The sequence below is a fragment of the Meriones unguiculatus genome, chromosome 20 (genome assembly GCF_030254825.1).
Source record: "Meriones unguiculatus strain TT.TT164.6M chromosome 20, Bangor_MerUng_6.1, whole genome shotgun sequence".
NCBI classification, from domain to species: domain Eukaryota; kingdom Metazoa; phylum Chordata; class Mammalia; order Rodentia; family Muridae; genus Meriones; species Meriones unguiculatus.
In genome coordinates this window covers 62,746,351-62,771,054 of record NC_083367.1, presented here as the reverse complement: position 1 = coordinate 62,771,054, position 24,704 = coordinate 62,746,351, and the positions used below count along the sequence as shown (strand labels likewise).

Here is a 24,704-nt window from a genome sequence, read left to right as displayed (position 1 = left end):
ATCAGAGGAAGAGGATTGCTTGCTGCTCAGGATGTGGCCTGGGTTTTGTTGGTTTTGTTTTTAATGTCAGTGTAATTGTAAACTCGGAAATAGTACGTGGAGATACACTGCAGTTGCCTTATAGTCTTTCTTGGACTCGCCTAGTGTTTCTGGGCAAATCTTAGGAAATGAGTGAGGAGCAGCCAATAGGAGGTGGGACTGATGAGTGGTGATTGTTCACTTTGCTTTGAATTTAACTCTGGCTGTAGAAATGCTTTATAATAGTCATACAAGGGGCTGGAGAGATGGCTCAATGTTAAGAATACTTGTCCTGAAGAGGAACTGGATTTGGTTCTCATGACCTGAATATTAACTCACAGCTGCTACACAGAGTAGCAGCTCACAGTTCAAGGAAATCCAACACCCACTTCTGGCCTCTACAGGTACTGAACACATGTACACACATGTCCGCAGAATATACATAGAATAATAAAATGCATTTTAAAATGTCAAGCAAGTTTGTGGAGATCCTGACAGCTCTCTGAAAGAGAGAGAGCGTGTGTGTGTGTGTGTGTGTGTGTGTGTGTGTGTACATATATATATATGTATATATATGTAATATTTTTTTTCTTATTTTGTGTTTTTGAAACAGGGTTTCTCTGTAGTGCTGGCAGGCCTGGAACTCACAGGCCTGCCTCTGTCTCCCTGAGTGCTGAGATAACAGGTGTGCCCCACCAAGCCTGGCAACCAAAGTTGTTAAAATGCGAATAAGACATGTAAGCAAGGTGGCCTTTAACGCCACAGTTTCCAAATATTGTGTGCCTCAACAGGTTTACTTGGGTGAACTATATTGAGTAGTCATTATTTTAGAAAAATGACAGGAATGTACCAATTTTAAAAAAGCATTGGTTCTGAGACATTCGGCATTCAATGGTATAGGAGTCACCCTCTGAACAATAACTACCCAAGTGGAGACAAACCTATATCTTTGTTTTTTTTATACATACATACACCATTTTTCTTCTGTCACACTGTGGATTGAAACATCTCGCTTAGAAGCCCAGGTCTCCAGGAGACTGAGTCTAGAACTGAGAGGGTGTATCAGACCATAGAGCATGGAGAGTGGCCAGCGGGAACCGCAGGCAGGCATTTCTACAGGGTAAAGACCACACTAGCTGATCACCGGTAGCAAGGATACCTTCAGCACAACTGGCAGTTCTTAATTGCAACATCCTCCACTTCCCCAACCACTTTAAGATCAAGGCTGTGGGCTCCACTCGCACACTTGGTACCTGCCGGGCTCTGGCTGAGGCGTGCCACGTGCACGAGCTTTAAGGCCCTGCGCAGCGGAAACGCGTGGGCAGCACGTGGCCGCATCCGGCGCGCCCTGGGACTAGCGGCTATGGACGTGGGCGCTGATGAGTTTGAGCAGAGCCTCCCACTCCTGCAGGAGCTTGTCGCGGGTGCGGATTTCGTGGGTAAGGTGCCTGGGGTTGCAGGGCCTGCCATCAGAGTCGCCTGCCAGGGGTAGCCTGGGGACTGGTATTTGTGTGGTCCAGTCCAGGATGGCTCTCCAGGCCAGAGGAGCTCAGAGAGCGTCCTCAGGAAGGAGAGGGGACTTCCTTTACCACTCCTCCAGGGGGTCCTGAAGCAATCGGACCACAGCTCTTCTGTTGCCCGGACAGCGGTGTTCGAGACGACACACCCGCTCCTGTCCTTCCTCACTGACTGCCTTGGCTTCTTGAGTATCCAGGTGTAGCCCCTCCGCTGTGTGTGTGTGTGTGTGTGTGTGACTGTGTGTACATGTATACATGTACATGCGTTCCACCTGGAGCATTTACAGTGTGAAAGGTGATGGCTTGCCCTGTGCCTGAGGACTCTTGTCTATTTTGCTCTCCCGTAGGTCTGGACATAGAGTTCACAGGTCTGCGTTCAAACTTGTCCCGGCCCCAACAGATCAGGTACTGCTCTGCTGTCTTACAGCCAACAGAGAAGGGCTTCACCTGTGTCTTCTTAGCCAGCCCCTGCTAGCTGGCGCTGCACCTGTGTCTCAGCAGGCTCATTGGCCTTTTTTTTTTTTTTTTTTTTTTTTGGTGTTTTTTGGTGGGTTGAGAGGTGTAGCTTTTTTGTTGGTGAAATGCTGGTAGGTGTTCCCAAGTTGTGGTAACAAGGATAATCGGTCCCTGATTGAGAGTAGTGGGCCCTGGCTCAGAGGCATGGTGCCTGCATCTGATCCCCTTGCCCATGCGAAAAGATGCCTCTTTCTCCACAGCCTTTTTGATTTGCCCTCTGAGTGGTATCTGAAGACCCGACAGAGTGTTCAGCAGTTTACAATCTGTCAGATTGGTGAGTCTGATGATCAGCTCTTTGTTACGATCATTCTAGAAGGTGTTTTACTGTCTGGGTTTCCTGTGGGTAAAACCAACTTTGACCATTTTCAAAGACACCGAGGATTATTTTGTATGCTTATTCAGTTTTCAGTTGTGTGTGCACTGCCTGGAACATTTACAGTGTGAAAGGTGGTGCCGTGTGTGTGTGTGTGTGTGTGTGTGTGTGTGTGTGAAACACCTGGAGTATTTACTGTGTGAAAGGTGGTGGCGTGTGTGTGTGTGTGTGTGTGTGTGTATGTATATACTACCTGGAGCATTTACAGTGTGAAAGTACTGGCTTTTGGCCAAGCAGGAATTTACCAGCCTTATTATTGCGTGGCCTAAACAGACCAGGAACAGTCACTGTTAAGCCTATTCCATCATCTGAGCAAAAATATATGTTGTGTCAGTGAGTGTATCTGACTAAACGTTATTTTAGATTTATGTCTTTAGTGTTTTGCCTGCATGTGTATACGTGTGTACCACATGCATGCAGTGTTCACAGAGATCAGACGAGGATGTCACATCCCCTGTAACTGGAGTTACTGATGTGACTCATCATGTGGATGCTGGGAACGGATCCCCGGACACCGCTGAGACATCTCCCTAGGCACAGTGTGTGTGATTTTTAAAAGAAAACCTACAAAGCTGGACGTGGTGACAAGTGCCTTTACTCCCAGCACTCAGGGAGGCAGAGGCAGGATTGCTGTGAGTTCAAGGCCAAACTGGTCTACAAAGTGAGTCCAGAACAGCCAAGGCTACACAGAGATAATCTGTCTCAGGGGAAGAAAAAGAAAAAAAACTATAGGAGTGTACACATTTAGATTTTGGTGTTTTGATTTTCCATTTGATGGAATTTGGAAGTCTGTGTTAAACAGACCTGCTTATTTTCACAGTTCCATAGAGTTCCTAACTACAGATTAGGATTTAGCATCCTAAATAAGGTAGATTTAGTAACCACTTGTTAACAGTGTGCTTTTGCTATTAATGGCCTTCACATTTACACACTGCTGCGCGTGTGTGCGTGTGGGAGATTTCCATCAGTGAGACTGCTGAGTTGGAGTGTGTTCGTGAAAGTGTTGATGAACCCTGCCAATCACCCGCCCCACACACACGTTCTCAGTCCTGACACCAGCTACAGCGAATCTACATGCACATACAAAACACCTGGGGAATTAGGAGTCTGAATTTTTTTTTTTTTTGAGACAGGGTTTCTCTGCAGCCTTGGCTGTCCTGGACTTGCTTTGTAGACCAGGCTGACCTGAAACTCACAGAGTTCCGCCTGCCTCTGCCTCCCCAAGTGCTAGGATTACAGGCATGTGCCACTGTGCCTGGCTAGTCTGAAAATTTTTAACCCAAGCTGATAGTCTTTAAAAAAAAAAAAAAAAAGACTCAAATTTGATTTTGTTTTGCATTTTCTAATACTGGTGTCTACAGCTTTATGTGAAGGGCTAATAGCACCTAGGTTTTGCAGGTCATGTGATTTCTTTTACAAGGCCTTTGTAGTGGGGGCCCTGACCTTTTCAGTAAAATGAATTATAAAGAAAGAGCTATGGGCCTGGTTTTCCTGGCCCCTGCTTTCTTGGGAGATGAACATTTATTACATGTGTACATGCCTCCATCTGCTTTCCCCTTTATTCTGGTGCTTTGCTGCCTTGTTTTGTTTTGTTTTGTTTTTAATCTCTATTTGAGAAGTACAAGAAATTGATATCAAGTTTTTTTGGTTTGTTTTTGTCTTGTTTTTTTGTTCTCCACCACTTTGGAAATTTTCCGCTTTGAATGGCTTATGTAACATAATAATATAGAATTTTTAAAGTGGTCAAATTTGCTCTTTTTTTGTTGGTGGTTTTGAGTTTTTAAAATTTAAAAGTTTATTCATTATTTATGACATATGAGTGTAGGACGCGAGGAGGTCAGAAGGTAATGTGGGTACATTCTGACATTCGGCCTTTACCTCAGCCCCAGAGGTTAAACTCCGGTCATCAGGCTTATGTAATAAGAGCCATCTCACTGGCCCCAATTTTTTAGTTTTCCTGAGACAGATTCTCACACTGAAACCCAGGATGGCCTCAAACTCAATAGAATTCTCCCTGCTTTAGCCACTCAAGAAAGAATGTAGCCAAATTCTTCAACTGCTGGTTTTCCTGCCTCCACCTCCCGAATGCTGCCATTGCAGGCGTGTGCCATCTCCTGGCTGGTTTTAAAGCTGTGAGAATATTGATTTAATACTTCTGTGCTCAGAAAACTGGCCATAATTCCATTGTGGTAATTTCAGCACAAGCTGTGGTGTGGCAGATCTCATGCTGTATGTCTGTTTTTTAGTAAGGATGTGTTGCTGTTCTGCAGCCGCCACTGTGTGTGCAAAGCATGCTGGGAAATGTCTGGGCTTTGGTCGACCCCAGGTGGCTTTGTCTCTGGTATTCATTACTTGTGCTGTTGTTGTTCCAGGACTGTCTGTGTTTTCCAGCATTGAAGGAGAGTCCAACAAGTACGTATACCGACTGTCATACACACAGCTTTTCCCGTCTGTGTTTGGCAGCTTCACCTGGGTTGTCTGAGTCACTTTGTCCTGGACGCTGTCTTCTGACTTCTGGCTCTTTCATGCATGCTGTGCTCTGCAGATTGGAAGCAGTAGCTTTTCTGTTGGGCCTCACCTGCCCCTCTGAAGTGTTCTGGCGCTCGTTTCCTTCAGCCCACCCTCATGCATCTTGGGAAAGTAGTAAAGTGTGTTAAGGTTGAGAGAGATGTTTGAGCTGCCTGGTAGCTCTCAGGCTTCAGCAGTCAAAGGAATGCTGCACCTTTTGGGGCACATCTGCCTAGAAGCTGCTGTAGGAGGCGTGTGTGTGTGTGTGTGTGTGTGTTTGGGGCAATAACCTGCTGCTCTGGCTGAATATCTGGAGCCCTTGGGTGTGTCCTGGGCCTATTTCTTCGTTAGACTTTTCTCCCCAAGGACGGTATCACTGCCTGTTTTCTTTGGCCCCTAGACAGAGCATCTGAACTATATTCAGCATTCAGAAAACAAGTAGATACTTAAGAAATGAAAATGAAGGAGCTGGAGAGATGGCTCAGAGATGATGAGCACCGGTTGCTCTTCCAGAGGTCCTGAGTTCAATTCCCAGCAACCACATAGTGACTCACAAATATCTGTAATGACATCTGGTGCCCTCTTCTGGCATAGAGACAGAATACTGTATGCATAATAAATAAATATTTAAAAAAAATAAGAAATGAACATCAATCGCTGCCTGCTGTAGGAGCCTGGCTGGTTAGCCTCTCTGTTTTATACCAGTTTGAGGTTTTTTTCCTCTCATTCCACTCTGTAGGTATGTAGCTCACTCCTGCAACTTCTTTCTCTTCCCCACAACGTTTGGGATCTTGGACTCAGAATTCTCTTTCCAGGCGTCTAGTGTTCAGTTTTTGAACCAGTATGGCTTCGACTACAACAAGGTATGCACCTGGAGGGGGCAGTGGCTGTGGAGAGGAACTCTAAAAGTTCTGCGTCACCCTGTCCCCCACCTCCTCCCGTGTCTACCCAAAGCCAAGGCGTTTCTTTTCACTGTGCTGCCTGGCCCTCGGGACAGCTCTTACCAGTCATCACCCTGTTCTGTTCCTGTCTCTAGTTCCTCAAGAACGGAATCCCATATATGAATGAAGAACAGGAGAAGAAAATTAAGCACAGTATCCTGAGAGGAAACTGGAGAGTCCGAAGGTAGGGTCTGCCTTCCCAGTTGCCTCCTCTGTGGAGGGGGAGGCTGGCTGCTCAAACCATCCTCACTCGGATGGGCTGGCTCTGACCGCCTGACCCTCCTGAGAGGTGAGAACACTTTCCTCAGCTTCCCCTTTCAGCTCCCTTGGGAACATTATTTTAATCTTGAAAGTGAATTGTGGTTTGGGAGGCAAAGCTCACTTGCTAAAATGTTTGCCGTAAGGGACCCCCAGCTTGATCCATAAATAAAACACATGTTTTTTGGTTTGCCTTTTTTTTTTGTTTTGTTTTTTTTTTTTTTTTAAGTGCTTGTAATCGCAGCAATGGGGAGGCAGGGGGAGGATGATTCCTTGGCTCGCTGGCTGTCCAGCCTAGCTGACTTGGTGAGATTCAGGCCAGTGAGCGACAGAAACCCTGTCTCTTATGTAGTAGAGAACACTTAGAAAGGGCAGGTTGTTTTCTGTGCCATCCCCAGCACACACACCCTTGCATACCTCATAGTGGCACACACTGGTCACCCTAGCACTCAGGAGAATGCACTGGAACGATCGTGAGTTCCAGGAGAGCCTGAACTACATAGCAAGACCCTCATCTCTGAAAAGAAAAACAGAAATAATGAAAAAAGAGATTAACTTTTTTTGGGGGGAGGGAGTGTAGCCCTGGCTATCCTGGAACTCACTTCGTATACCAAGCTGGCCTCACACTCAAGAGATTTGCCTTCCTCTGCCTCCTGAGTCCTGAGATTACAGGCGTGCACCACCACTGCCTGGCTAAGAAATTAAGTCTTAAATTTGGTGCTCAAAGAGATAGGAATTGGGTCTGTGGGATTTATAAGATAACTCTGTGGGAGGCCCAGCCTCTGTGGGAGGCTGCAGTGTGTCTGTGTGGAACCTAGATTGCCTGGATCAGCATGAGACTTGTCTCTGTCTCGGGGGCAGGCCCAGCCCCTTTCAGCCTCCCACTTGTTTGTGCTGAGGTCCACAGTGACCACAGAGAGGTGGCAGCCTGGGTCCTGGTCGATTGCCAGTTTTGAATTATTTAAGCTTTTTGGGCTTGAGATTTTTCACCTTCATCAGAAAGGAAAAAAATTAGCTTTAATTCTGAAATGTGTTTTTTCATATGGTTTGGGTAATTGTGAATTTTTCTGTGTGTGTGCATGTGCGTGTGTGTGTATGTGTGTGTGTATATATATGTGTGTGTGTTTGGTACTGATGTTCATACAAAAATGTAGCGTTTTTTTAAAGGAAAAACAGGAAGTCACTTATAGAACTTTATTGCTAAGCCTGCAATAAAGCAGGCTAACTCAAAGCAGGTAACTTTCCCTTTTTTTCTCTTTGGACACCTACCAGGATTCCAAGCATGCTTGCTTAGACCTTCTGGACTTTCCCATTGCCTCTCTCAAGCCTCTCCTGTCCCTCCAGGCGACTTGCTGACCTCCATTGCCAAATCTGCTTGATTTCTTGAACCCTAACTCAAAAGGCATGGCTGGCTCACCTCCTCCTCTTTGTCTCACTTCTCTCAGCTGCCAATCACAGCTTGCCTGCCCTGTTGGTTTTCCTCTTAAGCACTAATTAAATGGTCCCCAAAACTCAAGAATAAAACTGAAGGGAAGCAATTTGAATTTTTAATCTTTTGTTATTTTCAAATGTTGGAGAGAGAGAGCTTCTATTTCTGACAGAGGAGCAAAGGGTTCATCCATATTCCAGCCAGTTCATTACAAATCCTCTGGGGGCCACAGACAGCCAGTCCTGACAGTAGTGTTCACTGGCTAGAGCCCCTTACTCTTCGTACGTCCACCCCATCAAGGCAGACTCGTGTTCCCGTGGGCCTGTGAAGAGCAAGAGTTTACCCTCCTCTTTCACAAAAAGACGCGGAGAACAGATGACTGTTTTCATTGGTGTTAATTTTCACTATGGGGTCACAGCATTAAAAGCAGAGGTTCCAAACACGTTTTACTCTTAAGATGGTCTTAGTCTGGTATGACCTCCGTCAACATCTATGCTTTCCTGTGCCCATTTTCAGCTCTCTGGATAAAGACCAAATTAAGGTGGTGATCGATAAGGTGACTCAGTGGCTGGACCTGGCCGAGGAAGGTGACCAGATGACTCTACCTGGCATCTCTGGTAGGCAGGAGGCTGTTCCTCTCCACCCGAGAGAAGGGGGTTGTCATGGCAATGCACCAGGAGTCGTGGAACACATCCTCTTTCTCATAAGTCCTGATCCCAAATGCCTCCCTCATGACTGAGTCTGAGGCGTTTGCTCAGTAGGTAGCCAGCTGATCCTTGGGATGAAAGTCCTGACCTGAATTCCTAAGTCTCAAAGGCTTTTGACTTACATTGAGCCAATCCTTTCCATCCTACCCGAAAGCCTTGTTATACTGACTTTTGGGAATGACCTTGTGTAGCAGTGCTCAGGGCCTGGTCTGTGGACCCTTTGCTGTGGGGTCTGTGAGGTCAGAACTGTCTTCAAAGTGTGGCTGACCTATGACTTGTGAGCATTTTTCTGCCATTTGTCCTGGTGTGGTAAACGATGGGGGCAGAACCTGCCTGCACCATGGCACGGCTACGCTAGGCTCAGCCTCTGCTGGCAGTTGCTGTACTGGAAAGCGGGCTGCTCTAGCTCAGAAAGGAAATTTTACATAAGAACCTCCTTGGTGGGAAGTAATGTTCTCAGTTTTATTGAGCCTCAGCCTTTGGCCAACTTTTATTTAAATTCCATGTGTCAACCTAAGTGTGGAAAAAAAAAAAAAGCATGCCAACAGCATTGCTGCCATGGACAGCAATAGAGTGTCTGTGTTGGGGACAAGCACCTGGGTGGCATCTTCAGTCCAGGATCAGCTGAATGCACAAGTGCATGCATTGGAGGTCAGATCCAGGGCCTTATGCATTCAAAGTATATCTACAGCCCCAGCTCTGTTCCTCTTGCAAATTTTTTTCCTTTATTTTACGTGTATGGCTGTTTCACCCGCATGTGTGTCTGTGCACACACATGCCCGATACACAAGGTGGAAGAAGGGGTGTTGGCGCCTCTGGGCTGGAGTCATGAGCCACCACGTGGGCACTGGGAACCAAGCACAGATCCTGTGTAAGAGCAGCAAGTGCTCTTAATCACTGAGCCATCTCTCCAGCGTCTTTTTGTTTTCTTTTTTAATTTGGATGGACTAAAACTTTTACTGGAAATAACTGAACTGAGATTATTTAGAACTGGGTGTTTTCGGTCATTTCCCTCAAATGGAGAAACCTGTCACTTTAAGACTCAGTGTTTGCTAGGCATTTAACTTTAAGCTTTCAATAAAAGATAGGTATATTGAGGACTGGGACTGTAGCACAGTGGGTTAGTGTGCCTAGTGTGCATGAGGCCCTGGGTTCAGTCCCCAGCACTTCATACAGTCAGGTGTGGTGGCACACACCTGCAACCCTAGCACTCCAAGAGCATCAGGAATCCAAGGTCTTCCTCATCTCTGTAGTGAGTTTGAGTCTAGCCTGGGCTACATGAAACTGTCGCAAAACAAAAACTTGGCTCTGTTACCATAAGCTTGAGAGCCCCTCGACGGACACCTTTCTGATGAGGTCAAAGGCCATATATACGCATGCTCTCTGCTGGTGGTGTCATAGTGAACCCTGTGAGTGTCTGGAAGATAGAATGCAAACCAGTAGTGGGCTTGAGCTGTTCCAAAAGCAAGGCACAGAGCAGGCCAGTGGTTCTCATGTCATAATGACAGTTCCTTAGTGATAGCCAAGACTGAAGGTATTACTGGAGTAAATGTCATACAGTATACAAAGACCATTGCAGCCAGAAGCCTGGGGGTGCACGCCTTTAACCCCAGCACTGTGGAGGCAGGCAGGAGTCTATAAGCTCCAGGCCAGCCTGGTCTACGTAGCAAGTTCCAGGCCAGCCAGAGGTACATATTGAAACCCTGTCTCTAAACAAAACCACCACCCCAAAAACCTCAATGAACCTCCCAACCCCCAAAGTCACTCGAGCTGGCAACTTTTTCTTTTCTGCCTTTGTATCTATTTTTGGCCTAGGTTTTTTGTTTGTCTATTTCATTTTCAAGTGTTTAAGGACCACAACATATTACGGCAGATGGAGTGTGGAAGGAAAGGTGAATCCAGTCAGATGTTTGAAGTATGTGTAGCAATGTCTCTTTCCACGCCTGTAATCCCAGCACCCGGGGAGGCAGAGGTAGGCCAGTCTCTGAGTTCCAGGCCAGCCTGGTCTACAAAGCAAGTTCAAGACAGCCACACAGCTACACAGAGAAACCCTGTCTCAGAAAACCTAAAAGAAAAGGAAAAGAAAGAAAAGAAAAGAAAAAAAAGAAAAGAATTTTTTTCAGACTTATTTACATATATGAGTGCTTTGCCTCCATGTATGTATGGATGTGTAACATGTGCGTGCCCAGTGCCCGTGGGGGGTCAGAGGAGGGCATTGGGTCTTCTAAAATTGGAGGTTTGAGTGGTTGTGAGCCACCAGGTGGATGCTGGGAACAGAACCCAGGTCTTACAGCAACAAGCACTCTGAACCATTGAGCCGACTCGCTAGCCCCTCTTTTTATTTTATTTCTTTAGACAGGTCTTACAGTAGCCTTGACTAGCCAGGAACTTTTTATGTAGACCAGGCTGGCCTCAAACTCACAAAGATCTGGTTACGTCTACTTCAGAGTGCTAGGAGCAAAGGCATGCACCACCACACCCAATTTACTCAATAATTTTATTTGAAAAACTAGTTATAGCCAGGGCGGCGGTGGTGCATGCCTTTAATCTCAGCACTTGGGAGGCAAAGGCAGGTGTATCTTTATGAGTTTGAGGCTGGTCTGGTCTACAAAAGTGAGTTCCTGGACAGCCAGAGAGGTTACACAGAGAAATTAAATAAATAAATAATAAAAAAAGAAAACTAGTAGTTATCTTTTGTAAGTGTTATTTTTAATGTTTTTGCTATCGAAGCACCTTTTTAAGTTGTAATTATATTAGTTTCTAACATGGTTAATACCAGCTGCAAACTACAGAAACAACTGAAGAGCATTCCTGAGATCCAAACCTTTGAGGATGTTGTCCTAGACCATCACAGCAGACACACGTGCACATAGGCTCGGGCATCCTGAAAGCAGGCTTCCGGTGCAGCCCAACAGTCCCAGGGTCCCTCTCAGCTTGTCTTTCTTCCAGAATTCCCCTATGGGGAAGGAAAGTTGGATAGTTAGTGTTCCACATCCTGTGTATGCCTTGTGTTTCCTCACTGCAGGGTTCCAAGCCTTTGAGGTCCAGTTGGTGCTGAGGCAGGCCCTCCCCAATATCTGGACAGTGCTAAAAGAGGAGGGGGTGAGTCCTCACCTAGGCGTGCCTTCTTCTCGGTTCCCTCACGCCATTTCTGTCTGTCTCTGTCTGTCTGTCTGTCTGTCTGTCTCTCTCTCTCTCTCTTTCAGCCAGATCTGGCCTCTGAAAGGTTTCGGTCTGTCCTTTCATTCTGTGGCAAAGAGACATCTGCTTTCCAGCTGCGTTCCCAGGCACTCAGCCCACCCATCTCTCTTCACGGCAGGTGATTGTGAAGAAGGTGAGCCCACCACATCGCTGGTACCTTGAGCATGCCTCTTGTGACCAAGTCAGCTGTTGGAAGGAGCAGATTCTTCTTTCCGCAAGAGGCTTTTCTGTTTTTTTTCAGATGTTGGTGAAAGCTCAGAAGGTAGGAAACTCTCGTTTCTTGGTATTGTTTTCCCATCTTGTATTTATGGTGGTAGATTTTGAAGGTTTCTGTGCCAATAAAATTATCTTTCTTTGGGGGCTGGAGAGATGGCTCAGCGGTTAAGAGCAGTGGCTGCACTTCCAGAGGACCAGGGTTCAATTCCCAATGGCAGCTCACAACTGGCTGTGACTCCTGTTCCAGGGGATCTGATGCCCTCACACATATATGCAGGCAAAACACCAGTATACATAAAATAAAAATAATAATAAATTAAACAAAATATCTTTCTTTACTGAACCTTATTCAAAAGGCCAAGAAACGGTTAGAGATGTCCCTTTTAAAAATAAGTGATTTTGGGGAGCTCTAGAGATGGCTCAGTGGCTCAGAGCACTTGTTGCTATTACAGAGGGTCCTGGTTCAACTCCTAGCAGCTGTGGGGCCTCTCACAGTCATCTTGGATCTGACTCCTCCTTCTGGCCTCTGTGGGCACCAGGCACACGTGCTGTATAGTCATACATGCAGCCCAATATAAACATAATAACATAAATTAAATTACTAGTAAGTTATTAGGTGACTGTGTTTTTGGTACCTGGTCTGTGGCTTCCTGGAGCCCACCTTGCTTCCCCGTGGGGGGTTAGGCTGTGTGAGATGCTCCTGTGTCTTTGTCCCTTGCAGCAGTGTAGGAATTCTAACAGCAGCTACCTAAACTACTTAGAGAAATTGTGTCTACCTCACAGATTCCCAGGTGGACCCTGCCTCAGGTTTCCCCTTCCCCCTTCCTTCTCTGGCTTTCTGTCTATGTCTCTCTGCTCTCTCCCCCTCCCTCCCTGTTTCCTTCCCTCCTTCCATCCCAGCAGTCCCATTACCTTACATGGGATCTGAAAGGCAATGAAGCTGGGTTATCAGGTGGTCTAAAGCTATCTTTATAGCTGCTTTAGAGCAAGTGTCAGACCCTATTCTTAGAATGTCCCCTCTCTCACCTGTTGCTTTACTCCAAGTAGCCCTTGGTAGGACACAACATGATGATGGACCTCCTGCACCTTCATGAGAAGTTCTTCCGACCTCTTCCAGGTAGGGGTGAAGCCGTGCTCTCCTTTCTACCAGTCTGCATCTGTTCCATCTGGGTAGAGACCAGAGACTTCCTCAGGGAGGGCAAATCTGATTGCATACCTTCTTCCTGTGACTGAAGCTGCTTAGGCCCATTGTGTGACACTGGGCAAAATCAGAAATGTGTGAAGCAAAGAATGCACCGCTCATTGCTTAATGCTGTGGCTTTTTTCCTTTGTTCTGAGTCCTTACATATTAGTTTAGACTACGTATTTGGGCTTAAGGTTCGCTTTTTTCCCCTCATGCCATTATAAACCTTACAGATGCTATTTCCTTGGCTACCTGGGCTGCTTTCCCATGCTTGACTCTATTGTTGGACAAACAGCAATGTCGTGTAGTGGGGTGGTGCCCATCCCCCAGGGTGTGTGTATGACCTTCAGCTGACCTCCAGCTGGTTCCGCTGGTTCCATTGGTTCCGTTGCCTTCTCAGCTTAGCTGTGAGAGGATGTGGCAGTAGCAACCTCAGTGTGGTGGCAGGAGTAAATGAACTTGTAAAGGTGGGCTGTACTCTGATGAGAAGGGACAGAAAGCTCTCGAGGGAGTTCTGCAAAACAAAACAGCCGGACAGAACAGCTATGTTTGAGCATCTTGGAAGAATTAGAGACAAATGAGTAAGATGCACTCAGAAAGCCTGAGCAGACAAAAAAAAAAAAAAAGGGTGGAAGAGGGGAAGTAAGGCAAATAGAAAAGCTACTGCAGCTGGGGGTGGGGTGGGGGTGTCCTTATGGCCCTGGGGCCTGTGGCTGTGGCATTATTATAGCCAAATAATACATATGGGATCTGTGGGAAGTAGGGGCCAGTGGGCAGGTGGAGGAGGTTAGGACTTTTCAGAAGTCAACAGTTGGGTATCAAAGATCACAGTGAGCTGGGCACAAGGACCCCAGGGTGGGGCCTGGCAGCAGATACTGCTGGAAGGAAAAGGGAGTGTGCTGGGAGCTTCCCTGGGCCTTTTTGTTTGTGTGTGTGGTGAGATTTTGTTTGTAGTAAACTTCATGAGCTGTATGCAGTGTAACTGCATAGAGTATAACCTATTAAGGGTCTATTAAAACCCTTTTTCTTCTCAGGGTGCTTTACTTGATTATAAAATGTTCAGTTGATTTGTTTTGGACTATTCTCTGAATAGCCGTCTATTTGTTTGTTTTTTTAAAGATTTGTTTATTTATTATATATACAGTAGTCTGCCTGTATCAACACCTGCACACCAGCAGAGGGCACCTGATCTCACTATAGATGGTTGTGAGTCACCATGTGGTTGCTGGGAGTTGAACTCAGGGCCTTTGGAAGAACAGTCAGTGCTCTTAACCTCTGAGCCATCTCGCCAACCCCTGAATGGCTGTTTATAATTGATTTGATGTCTGTCTTCCTGAGCTTCTGAGGATGAATTAGCTGATGATGGCAATGGTCATCTTGAGTTTGCTGGAAAACCGTGTCACCTTCACCATAGAAAGTGACACAGTGGTGGCATAGCTGGGACTGAAAGCCCTTGTTGAGGATTAGGAACACTTCCGGGTCTTGTCTGGTTCTCTGCTTTACTAGTCCGTGCTAGTGATGGTGACAGGCTGGGCTAGAGGGTGAGTCTGTGTTGTTTCCACCAACCCACAAATTCATTTGTCCCCACCTGGACCTTTCCCCTCAGAAAGCTACGATCAGTTTAAGCAGAACATCCACAGCCTGTTCCCTGTCCTCATTGATACCAAGAATGTGACAAAGGACATCTGGAAGGTAATGAGTGGACTGATTTGGAGTAGGGGCTGTTGAGTCCGTACAGGTGTACCTTTCTCTGGATTTTAACATATTCCCAGCTCCCTCCCCCCAGCCATGATGCATTTGTAGGTAAATGGTATACTTTTCATTGTACAACAGAGCAGTAATTTTGTGGGGGTTCTGTTTTGGTTTTTAAGACAGGGTTTAAGACAGGCTAGGTGATTCAGGTTCACCTTGAACTCATGACAGCCCTCCTGCCCCAGCCTTCCACATGCTGGGATTAAAGGTACACAGCGTCGTGTGTGGTCCAACTTATTTTAGAGCTTAATACATATTTTATAAACCTATGAGAGATGCCTAGAAAGTATCATCCTAAAGGATGAGGGACCCCTAGTAAAGTCTGGAGGAAACCCCATTTTTGTCCAACAGTGAAGTCATAGGTTCTCTGCCAGAGTTAGAATCACGAGGGAGGTTGCAGACTGATTCCAGCTCCTCTACTTCATGTGTGGTCTAGAGTAGAGCCAGGTAATATGCTAAAAGCTCCCCAGGTGACTGTCCTGTAGCCCAGGTCACACACTACATTTGGAAAAGAGAAGCATTCAGTTACTTTAATAAATGCTTTCAGGAATTAAACAGAATAACAGAGCAAGAGGACGCCATCAGTGTTTTAAAGCCTTGGGATGATGGCTTAAAATGGGCTATTTGAGGAGAGGGAGCCGAAATCAGAGCATTTCTGCCCAAAGGGGCCCTGAGTATTTGATCTTCACTTGCTCCATCTTAGATCTTGGGACTCAATAATCTGACATTGCTCAAGGCTTTCTGATCCCCCCATGCCTCTGTCCCTAAACAGAAGGTGTGAGTTCCGTGGGTGGCACTTTCTTCTAGCCAGGGTTACTGGGGTCCCTTCTGGGAAGCCTGCAGAATTCTGGTCTCCTGACTCTGGGATGGTGTTGAGGCCAGCATCTGCCAGATCCACGTAGTGACCCTTTGTGAGGCCTGCTGCAGACTGTGACCCCCAGCACAGTGCTTCCTCCTTCATGATTGCAGGAGCTGCGCTTCCCGAGAGTCTCCAACCTGTCAGAAGTGTATGACGTGCTGAGCAGGTGAGGAAGGTGGTTCTGGAGCAAGGCCTGCAGCCTCACTGTTTCCAGCCTCAGCCTCACCCCCTGTGACATGAGCGGATAAAAGCCTGAAGTAACTAGGTGACAGTGAGACCAGATGATGTCATCCACATGGAAGGATGAGGTGGGGTCGTGCACCTGGTCTGTACGTGTTGAAACTTAGCTGCCGTCACTGCTGTTGGCAACTGTTTTAACCCCTGATAACCCTGATGGCTATGTGTGGCACGGGGACAGTCACTGTGGCCATTTCACAGAGGGAAGTGAGGGCCCAGAGAATCTCAGCATCCACAGGTGTGAAAGATTCTGTGTGGCAGCAATTGTGGTAGAGATGTCCTTACTGCCAGATGCTGTCCCTCCTCACTCACACCTGTCTACCCAGTTGTGTCCACTTCAAGTTTCTCTGTAGATGTCTCCACTCTGTTATCAGGATTATAGTTGCTGTTCAGGATCGACCCTAAGGTTTTTCCATGTTAGACAAGCATTCTTCCTCTGAGCTCCTAACACTTCTAAAAATATTTTTTATTTTGAGACAGGTTTTGCGAAGTTAACCAAGCTAGCCCTGAGCTCAGTGAGTAGCCCAGGTCAGCTTGAACCTTCAGTCTTCTTGCCTTGGCCTGTGTGATCTCAGTGCTTTTTGATGTCTCCATGTACTTTGGAGCATCTTCACTCATGGTCTTCAGCCATGCTCCCCACAAGGGCCAGACTGCTCCTCACTGCTTCCTGCACTTCTTGGCTTGAATGCCTGCTGCCAACTGCATTCCTTCAACCAAGTTAGTTTACATGGCTCCAGACGCTTCTTCAGTACCTCCTGCTCCAGGCAGCGTGGTGATCTGATGCCACTAGATCCTGGAGTTTGTGTCTGTGCCTGAGAACATGATACAATTATCTCTGTACTTACTGCTTAGGCCCTGAGACTCCAAGCTCCACAGGTCATACAGCCACCTGTTCATGTGGTATCCAGATGTTTGCCACATGCCTGGAACATTCCAGCTAGAGTCCCTTTATCTTTCTCCTGTTCTGTGGCTTCATCTGTCCATGTTTAGTTCTTTGTCCTTTAAAAAAGGGTGTGCTGAGCATGTGCCTCTATAACTTAAGCTTGGGGATAAAGAGGAGTCACTTTTAGTGCATTGATCTTTACCCCTCTTTTTTTTTTTTTTTTCTTTCCTAATAGTAACTTAAATCCAACTAAGAGTTCTGGACCAGTGATTATTCATGCAAAACAGTGTAAAAAATATGGTATGTCCCTGAACGCAGGCCCCTTACATAGTTGGCCAAGGGCCTTGAGGTTGAGCTGAGGTGGAGGTTTGGGTGGGGAGCTCCTTCCTGGCCTGCCTTGCTTTGCTGCACACAACTCTGCCTTGTAGATATGCTAAGCCAGAGACTGTCCAGTGTGGGGGATAGAGTCTGTCATCTCCGCACGGCAAGGACCAGGGTGACAGTGAGCGCCAAAACTGCCACGGTTGCTGAGTAGGATGGGGGGAGAGGCTTCTTCCTCAGGATGTCCTCTAATCCCCATCTGATTGTTTGTCTCTTTTGGAAAACCACGGCAGCTGAGACCAAGTGCCCCCACGAAGCAGCGTATGATGCCTTCCTCTGTGGCTCAGGTAACGGGTTTCCCTGGACGGGCACTCTGCCCTGCAATATGCACTGGGCTTTGTTTGGTTCCTGTTGGGTTGCACACAGAGTTGGGTTTTACTTTCCACAAGCCTTGAGATCAATTACACCTGGCTTTTTCTTCTAGTTCTTTTGAAAGTGGCACACTTGCTCCTGCAGAGGGTACACGGGTGAGTGTCCTTTCTTCCATCCTGTTCCTAAGGCCTCAGGCCTCAGCAAGCCCGTGTTATAAACAAGGACCCCTGGGCCACAGGACCACCAAAGAGAAGAGATGTGTAGTCTGTGGGTGTCTCCCCCATAGCCAGCGCAGTGTTGATGCCAGCAGTCTGCTCCAAGGAGCCCTTTCCTGCCACGCTGCCTCCTGCCTGGGTCCTGCAATGTCTTGGCAATGGGGAGATGTGTGTACGTCAGAGGACCCACACAGCAGGGCTGGACTAGAGTCCTAACTCCTCCTCCTCGGTCCCATGGCGTTGCCAGCTACAGGTGTTCTCATAGCTCTTGCAGGTTACAGTGAGGCGAGAGGATAAGATGCTCGGATGAAAGACAGACATCACAGGGCTTCATCAAGGCTGCAGGGAGGGCAGTGAGAGGCACCTGGATGGGTGGATGCAGAAACCCAAATCAGAACACGATGCATCGCTCCCGATGGTGGCACCCCAATGTCCCTGAGCTGGCATATGGATACCAAGGGCACCTTTGACATGTGACAGAGCTGTTATGTGGGTCACATTAATTTCATGGGATGCAGTGGACCCATGAAGGATCTGATCACAGTTGTGACCTATTCTTCAGGACTGGCCTAGAAGCGTTTTGGACTATAATTTAGGGACCACCTTTATTTGTCTCCTTTGGCTACAGATACAAATACTGTATGACAAATTGATTTGAGTCTTCTAGCTCATGTGAGGAAACTGCCAGCTGGTTCCCTCTTTCCTCTGGTGTGGCAGCATCCAGGTGCTGAGCACTGCTACAGAGGGGGCTGCCTTGGACAGCACACCTCAGTATCTGGGCCCGTGCCTCACTCCCTTTGTTCTTTTAAGCTTTCCTGGGTGGGGAGCCCTTCTTAGCTTAGAGGAGCTCATGGCTGTCCAGGCCTGCCCAGTGTCTTGACTGCTCCCAGGATCTGCATTTGGGATGTAGCTGGGAGCAAGGGATGCCCAATTAGAGTCAAGGATGATGCCACTTCAGAGATTATAAAGTGGTGCTTCCTCCAAACAGGACCTCTCATTCTCTGAGTCTGCTGCCAATGCTGGTCAGCAGAGACCAGAAGCTCTTAGTGTGTGGTGGGGGGAAGCCCAGCAAAAAGAGCCCCAGGATTTGTGAGGGTTGGAAAGGAGAGGTGGCTGAGGCAGCTCCCTTCCCCGTTTTCCAGCCATAACCTTAGCTGTGGCGAGGACCTGAATAAAAGTCTATGCCTGAGTGCCTGGGTTTTCTCTCTCCATGCAGCAATAATGGTCCTGTGTGCGAGCCCGCCTTCCCCCAATACCTCGACGTGCTGGCGCCTTACGTGAACCAAGTGAATCTTATCCGAGCTGGGGTCCCAAAGATCGTGAGTACACCTCTTCAGCTCCCTCACCTCACTCAGTCTGTGACAGGTAGCTAGGCTCTGATGACGCAGTGGGAGCCGAGGAGGAGGTCCACACCCCTTGACCTTTATTTCTTCTGTTTTCTGCCGAAACCCACACAGACTTACTCCTTCCCCCTCTTCGCCCCCTGCTCCCAGCCCCAAACAGAGCCTTTTCTAGGCTCTTGTAGCATTTTTCAAGTTGCATGAAATATTGGTAAGTATGGAGAACTCTTGGCTTTGTTTTCCTAGAACTTTGCTGGTCCAGATTACCCCAGTATCCGCCCTCCTGTACTTATCCTCACTGTCAGGCGGTGGCCTGGGGTGAGCGAGCACCAGGTCTACCGTGAGTTCCAGAATCTCTGCAAGTTTGATGTCAGGCGGTTCACGCAAAGCCAGTTCCTGCTCCTGACCAATAAGTTTAAGGAGTAGGTACCTGGCTCCAAGCCTCCCTCATTATCCTCACTGCCTCTTCGCCGTTAGTGGCTGAGGCCGCATTGCCTGCTCATGTGAGCAAACTTCTCTTGGCAGCGCTCGCAGTGTCCTGAAGGAGTACAGGAGCCACCCAACCCTGCAGGTCTCCCTGTACCGGTACTGGAGACACTCCCCCAACATCACCTGCCTCTTACAGTGAGTGACCTGGCAGAAGGCCCCTCTTCTGCCCACTGGGGTCCCATGTGTTCTGGTTCTGGCCCAGCTCACTAGCTGCTATGAGTTGTCGAGTGGCTGTTGACGGGTGTGAAGCGAAGCTTGTGCAGAACATCCCACTGGAGTGTTGGGCCCTGCCTTATTGGTGAACCTAAGTGGAACTCTCCGCTAGCGGGAGTTAACAGGAATGCAAAAAAGGAAGGGAGTGGACCATGAGCTATGTTGGTGATGTGCAGGTTAAAATGTAAGGAAGGGTAGGGAGAGACCTGGGGGGAGGAGACAGTTCAGAGATGACGGCAGTCTAAGTAAGATTCCGGGAAGTAAGGATCAAGCCAGGCTGTCGGGAGCACCTCTCAGGCACAGGCCCACGGCACTTGAATGGAGGTACCTGGTGAGTGGAAGACCAGTGAAGGGGAACAAGGAAAGAAGGGGATAAGGTAAGGAATGGGCTCCATCCAATAGGCTACCCCAGTGAGGACTGTGGACACGAGAGAATCAGCATTGAAGGTTTGAGGGAGGGGGCACAAAGCCTCGCTGTCTCCTGTGCCAGTGGGGGTGGGGAGCATAGAGGAAATAGGCTGAGAAGCATCAGGGAGCTAGCATGGCTGTGAAATGGCCCAGCCTGGGCGGTGGGAAGGGGACCAAGCAAACAGCAGCGCTGAGAGGCTTAAGTCACAGTCGAGTTTGGAGCACAAGTGACTGGAAAACAGACTTGGAGTTGCTCCTTAGGAGCCATAACTGTCATGGACAATCCCTGAGAGACAGAAGGCCAGCGCTGGCCCCTGGAGAATGGTTGAAGGGGCCCTTGTGCTGGGGATGTAGCTCAGTTGGTAGAGTGTTTGCTTAGTGACTGAAGCTCTGGGTTCAATCCCAAGAACCACCTAAACTAAATGTAAGGTGCATGCCTGTCACCCCAGCACTTGGGATGTGGAGGCAGGAGGATCAGAAGCTCAAGGTCATTTCTGTGCACATAGCAAATCTGAGGCAAGCCTGGAATACTTGAGATCCTGTCTCAGAAAACAAAACAAAACAGACAAACAAACAAAACACATTTGGTTGAACAGTGTTGGTAGGAAGGAATGGAGAGCAGAGCCGGTACCAGTTGCCTCTGGACCCCAGAAAGACTCTGCCTCGTCCAGGCCTCTGACTTGTGTCTTTGTCTTACAGAGTCTGCAGCATAGTTACCTCCTGGGCCGTCATTGCATTTCTCCTGGGAAGATCCAGCCACTGAGTGCCCTGAGCTCAGCTCCCCAGCTTCCTGAGATAGCCCTCATGGCTCGTTTGTATAAACCAGTTTGTTTCCGGCAGACCCATATGGTCCTCTGTAGATATTTTGTTCTGTTGTGAAGGTAAATATGACTGATGATAAAGAAACCCTTGTATTTGGGACCGTGGTACATGCCCAATGCATTCCTACCTGTCAAGAGAAGTTCTGTCCTCTGGGCTTGGAGCCACTGCTCTAGGATGCCCAGAATTTTGGTGGGTATGTGTGCATGAAGGGGCTGTTTGGACAAGGAGCTGGCAAAGATGGGGAATGGCTTGCTGTGGCTGCAGTAAAGGCCGTGTGAGCACCGCAGTGCAAGTGTCTGGCCAACACGGGGATGCAAAGAACAATGTGACCTCCAGGGCTCCAGGCTCCTGGGAAGAACAGGAGAGAGCAAACCCTGAACGGGACAGCGTGAAGAGGAATCGCAGACGGTCATGCCATGAAGGAAAAGCACGAGGCGCTGCCACAGAACAGTGTAATGTGAGTCACCAGGTCGTGTCCGCGCCGGGGACCCCCAGGGCTCCACTCCTGCTGGTTCTGCCCCAGCCGAGCAGTGCAGGCGGCGTGTGAAATTCACAAGTTACACGGTCGGAGCAGGCAGCGCGCTACTTTGATGGTACTGCTCAAAGACTGGACGTGGCCATCTCTCCAGAGACCTCAGTTTTCCAGATGAAGAGAGGAACGATACCGTTTTCTCTCCAGACCTGACGAGACCGATGACCCAAGCTCCTTTTCTCTAAGCTGCGGGGTGGAGCTAACGTGGTCTCTCCCACCCCAGATTCTCAGTGACTTGGGGCTTGAATGTCATCTCTCTAAGGAGTCTCATCCTTTTCTTTGCCCACTCCCTTCTCTCCTGAAGCAACCTCAGCTCTCTGGTGGCTCGTGTTGCTGCCTGCAAACAGCTGGGCCTGTCTGCACTCCCTGGCTTGTATTGAGCCCTTTCTCATCTAGTCCCCATGGCCACACATTGACAACTTTTACTGACATCATACATGGGCTGTAGTTGGGAAGGCACCTTCGTTCCACCAGGGCTGACATGGTCCCCTGGGGATGGGCCGGTTTTGAGTACACTTCCCTGTACCCACACTTCATTCTCCCATGATAGTGGCCACTTTCCTCAGGTGATGCGCCCACTGCTATCAGCAGGGTCCAGACGCAGGAGCTGCCTGGTGTCACCCCCTTTGACTTGACCCTGTTGCTTCGAGGCGGCGTCCACAGAGCCTCCTTACTGCAGTCCACCTTCTTAGCTTCCCTCTGCTCCTCTGAGGTGCCCAAGTGAAATCCTTTGGTACCAGGGACTTGGGTGGCTTCACATCTCATTAGGTGTTTTTGTTTGTTTGTTTTGGAGGTACCCAGTGTACCTCTCTACGTAGACCAGTTTGGCCTCAAACACAGAGACCTACCTGCCTCTGCTTCCTGGGTGCTGAACTAAAGGCCAATTGACTTTTTCTCTTGTCTGTAGGACCAAATCCTGTCAGCTTCCCATATGTGGCTTCTGTTTCCTTGACGGCCATGATGCCTGGGTGGCAGAACTCAGCCTAACCTCAGGTGCCAGCCCACCCTCATATGGCTTTCCTGTCTCTGGATTCGGGGAGGTTTTCTGTAGCTTGCTGCCCACGTGGGCATGTGGGCTGCCAGTCCTGGCATCCCACTAGCTTGGACGCTTATCTCTGGATGGAAAATTACTGTTTTATCAGCATGTGTTCCCCCCCCCCATCTCTCCATAACTTCACTCAAACTCTTCAGAATGTAAGAGGTCTGCCATAAACAGGCCATGCTAAGGTTTTAAAACTGTGAAAAAAATAAACCAAATAAAGCCTCTCTCAAGAGCTTGCTTTTTGGGTGCTCAGGCGTTTTGGCATTCATCCCATTGCCTCTGCTTCAGCTTTCCAAAATTCTAAATAAATTAAGCTCAGAAGCCAAGAATTTGACTTTTGGGGCAGGCCTGTCCTCCCCTGAGATGATTGACAGACACCGTCATTAAAGGGACATGCAGGGACCCTCAGCTGAAAATCACGAGCCTCCCCCTTTATTGCTGTTTTACAAATAAAGCATACATTTTCAACCAGTATTGGAGGATCTGACAGGCTGCTGTGCCTGCTAAGCTCTGACTCATTGATACCATATTCCATAGTGTCATAGTGCTTACAAGTACCCGAGGCCTCTGTCTTACTAAAGAGAAAAGGGCTAGGTCCCAGTCCAGGAAGTTTAAGGTCACAGGGCCCCTGTTGGTTTCCCCTCCTGTGGAGAAATCACGTCATGGTGGGAAAGTGGAAGTCCACCTTGAAGACCTTGGCCTCAGGCAGTGGTGAGTGTTCTGTCCTGGACCAGTGGGAACGATATAGCTTCAACATAGAATTTCTAAACTGCCATTGAGTCCAAGTCACGTGACTTCACATCAGCCTCGTGTTTTCTCAAATGCCACTTCTGTAGAGAGCCTGACCATGCCCAACACAGTACTCATTCCTCTTTGGTCTTTACCTGGCTTTGCTTTTCTTTTACCCCTAGTGCCCCGTGTGGTATGACACCTACAGGGAACTCTTGACCATCGGTCCAAAAATGAATAAAACTTTTGGACAGAGACCCTTGACAGGATGGGCCTCTGTCCAGTGTCCAAGCTGTTGTCACTGGGGACAGAAAGGAACAGTATGCCCTTTGCTTTTGGCAAAGTTGTTCTTTTGTAAAAAAAATTATGTATGCGTGTGACCGCCAAGGGTGTGTGTCCCTGCAGTGCTGGAGGAGTTCAGAAGATGTCAGGTCCGCTGGAACTGGAGTTGCTGGTGGATGTGAGCTGTCCAATGTGGGTGCTGGATCTGACCGTGGGTCCTCCGCAAGAAGAGTATGTTCTCTCTTCAGCCCCCAGGCTTTGAGTGTTAGAAAGGGGGCGGGCGGGGGAGTTACAAAGACTAGAGATATAAATCCACTCCCGTGGTATCTTCTATCATCATCTAGGATGAGTTTCTTAGATTTTTTTTTTCCACTCAGCCCATTTTCACCTAAGATCTTTTCAGATGATCTCAGGCATGTAAGCCTGTTAAGTACACAAATCAAGCATTTAAGCTGTGTAGTGGTGTAAGCCTTTAATCCCAGCACTCAGGAAGGTGGATCTCCAAGTTAGAGGCCAGCCTGAAGTGGAGGACAGCTGGAGCTGTATAATGAGACTGTCTGAAAACAGAAAAACAAAAACAAACCCAAATGTTTACTAATCATAATTTCCTTCTTTGGTATACATAAAATTTTAATATTAAATGAAGACAAATTACCAAACTAATGAGATAATTGCTTGTTTATTTTTATATAAAGAGCTAAATGTTGGCCGAGTATTTGAGGGCCTCATCAGTGTTTTTCAGAATTGGCTGATATTTTGATTTTATAATTGTCAGCTTTGAGGATGCTATTTTGTATAAATTCATAGTACAAAGTGGTAGAAATATGTCTGGGGCCATTTCAGAAATTGTTGGAATTCTGTCCTAATCCTCAGCCAAAATTCAAGTTACATTTTTAGAGATGAATTTTAGAATTCAAACTTTTTTAGGACCAAACATTCTAATACAGTCCAAGGATATGCTACTGCTGTGTGCTGAGGAATCATGGGAGGAACTGCCACCCTTTTTCTCCCCAGCGAAACTGCTGTGTGTGCAGGAAGCTTTGCAGGTGTGATGAAAGCACTGGAGTTCACACCTTACAGCGTCTCAGGTCTGTGTTTCAAGCAGCATGTGTGTGTGTGTGTGTGTGTGTGTGTGTGTGTGTGTGTGTGTGTGTGTGTGTGTTGGGGATAGCATGTCCAGGGCAAAGTCTGCATGCTGCGTGTTCTAAACCAAGGTTGGGGCTAAGCCAAGTCATGTGGTGCTAGAAGGGCTGTGGGGATCAGGAACTGGGGAAAAGGGGGTGAGTGTCAACAGAGCCCACGCAGAATCCCAGGAATCAGGTTCCAGAGACCAGACTCAAG

The 24,704-nt window shown here is 47.9% G+C and overlaps 1 protein-coding gene across 1 annotated transcript; it reads left to right on the top strand.

Moving 5' to 3' along the window:
- The first annotated feature begins 1,381 nt into the window (after window positions 1-1,381).
- Pnldc1 (PARN like ribonuclease domain containing exonuclease 1) lies at window positions 1,382-22,576 on the top strand. The gene is made up of 19 exons (XM_021635702.2): window positions 1,382-1,457; window positions 1,883-1,940; window positions 2,252-2,325; window positions 4,797-4,836; window positions 5,672-5,795; window positions 5,969-6,057; window positions 8,077-8,177; window positions 11,293-11,369; window positions 11,587-11,730; window positions 12,732-12,801; window positions 14,474-14,559; window positions 15,589-15,644; window positions 16,834-16,898; window positions 17,213-17,266; window positions 17,404-17,446; window positions 18,723-18,825; window positions 19,093-19,268; window positions 19,372-19,470; window positions 20,656-22,576. The coding sequence occupies exons 1-19, from the start codon at window positions 1,382-1,384 to the stop codon at window positions 20,717-20,719; spliced, it is 1,599 nt and encodes a 532-aa protein (XP_021491377.1). The 3' UTR covers window positions 20,720-22,576.
- The last annotated feature ends 2,128 nt before the right edge of the window (window positions 22,577-24,704 follow it).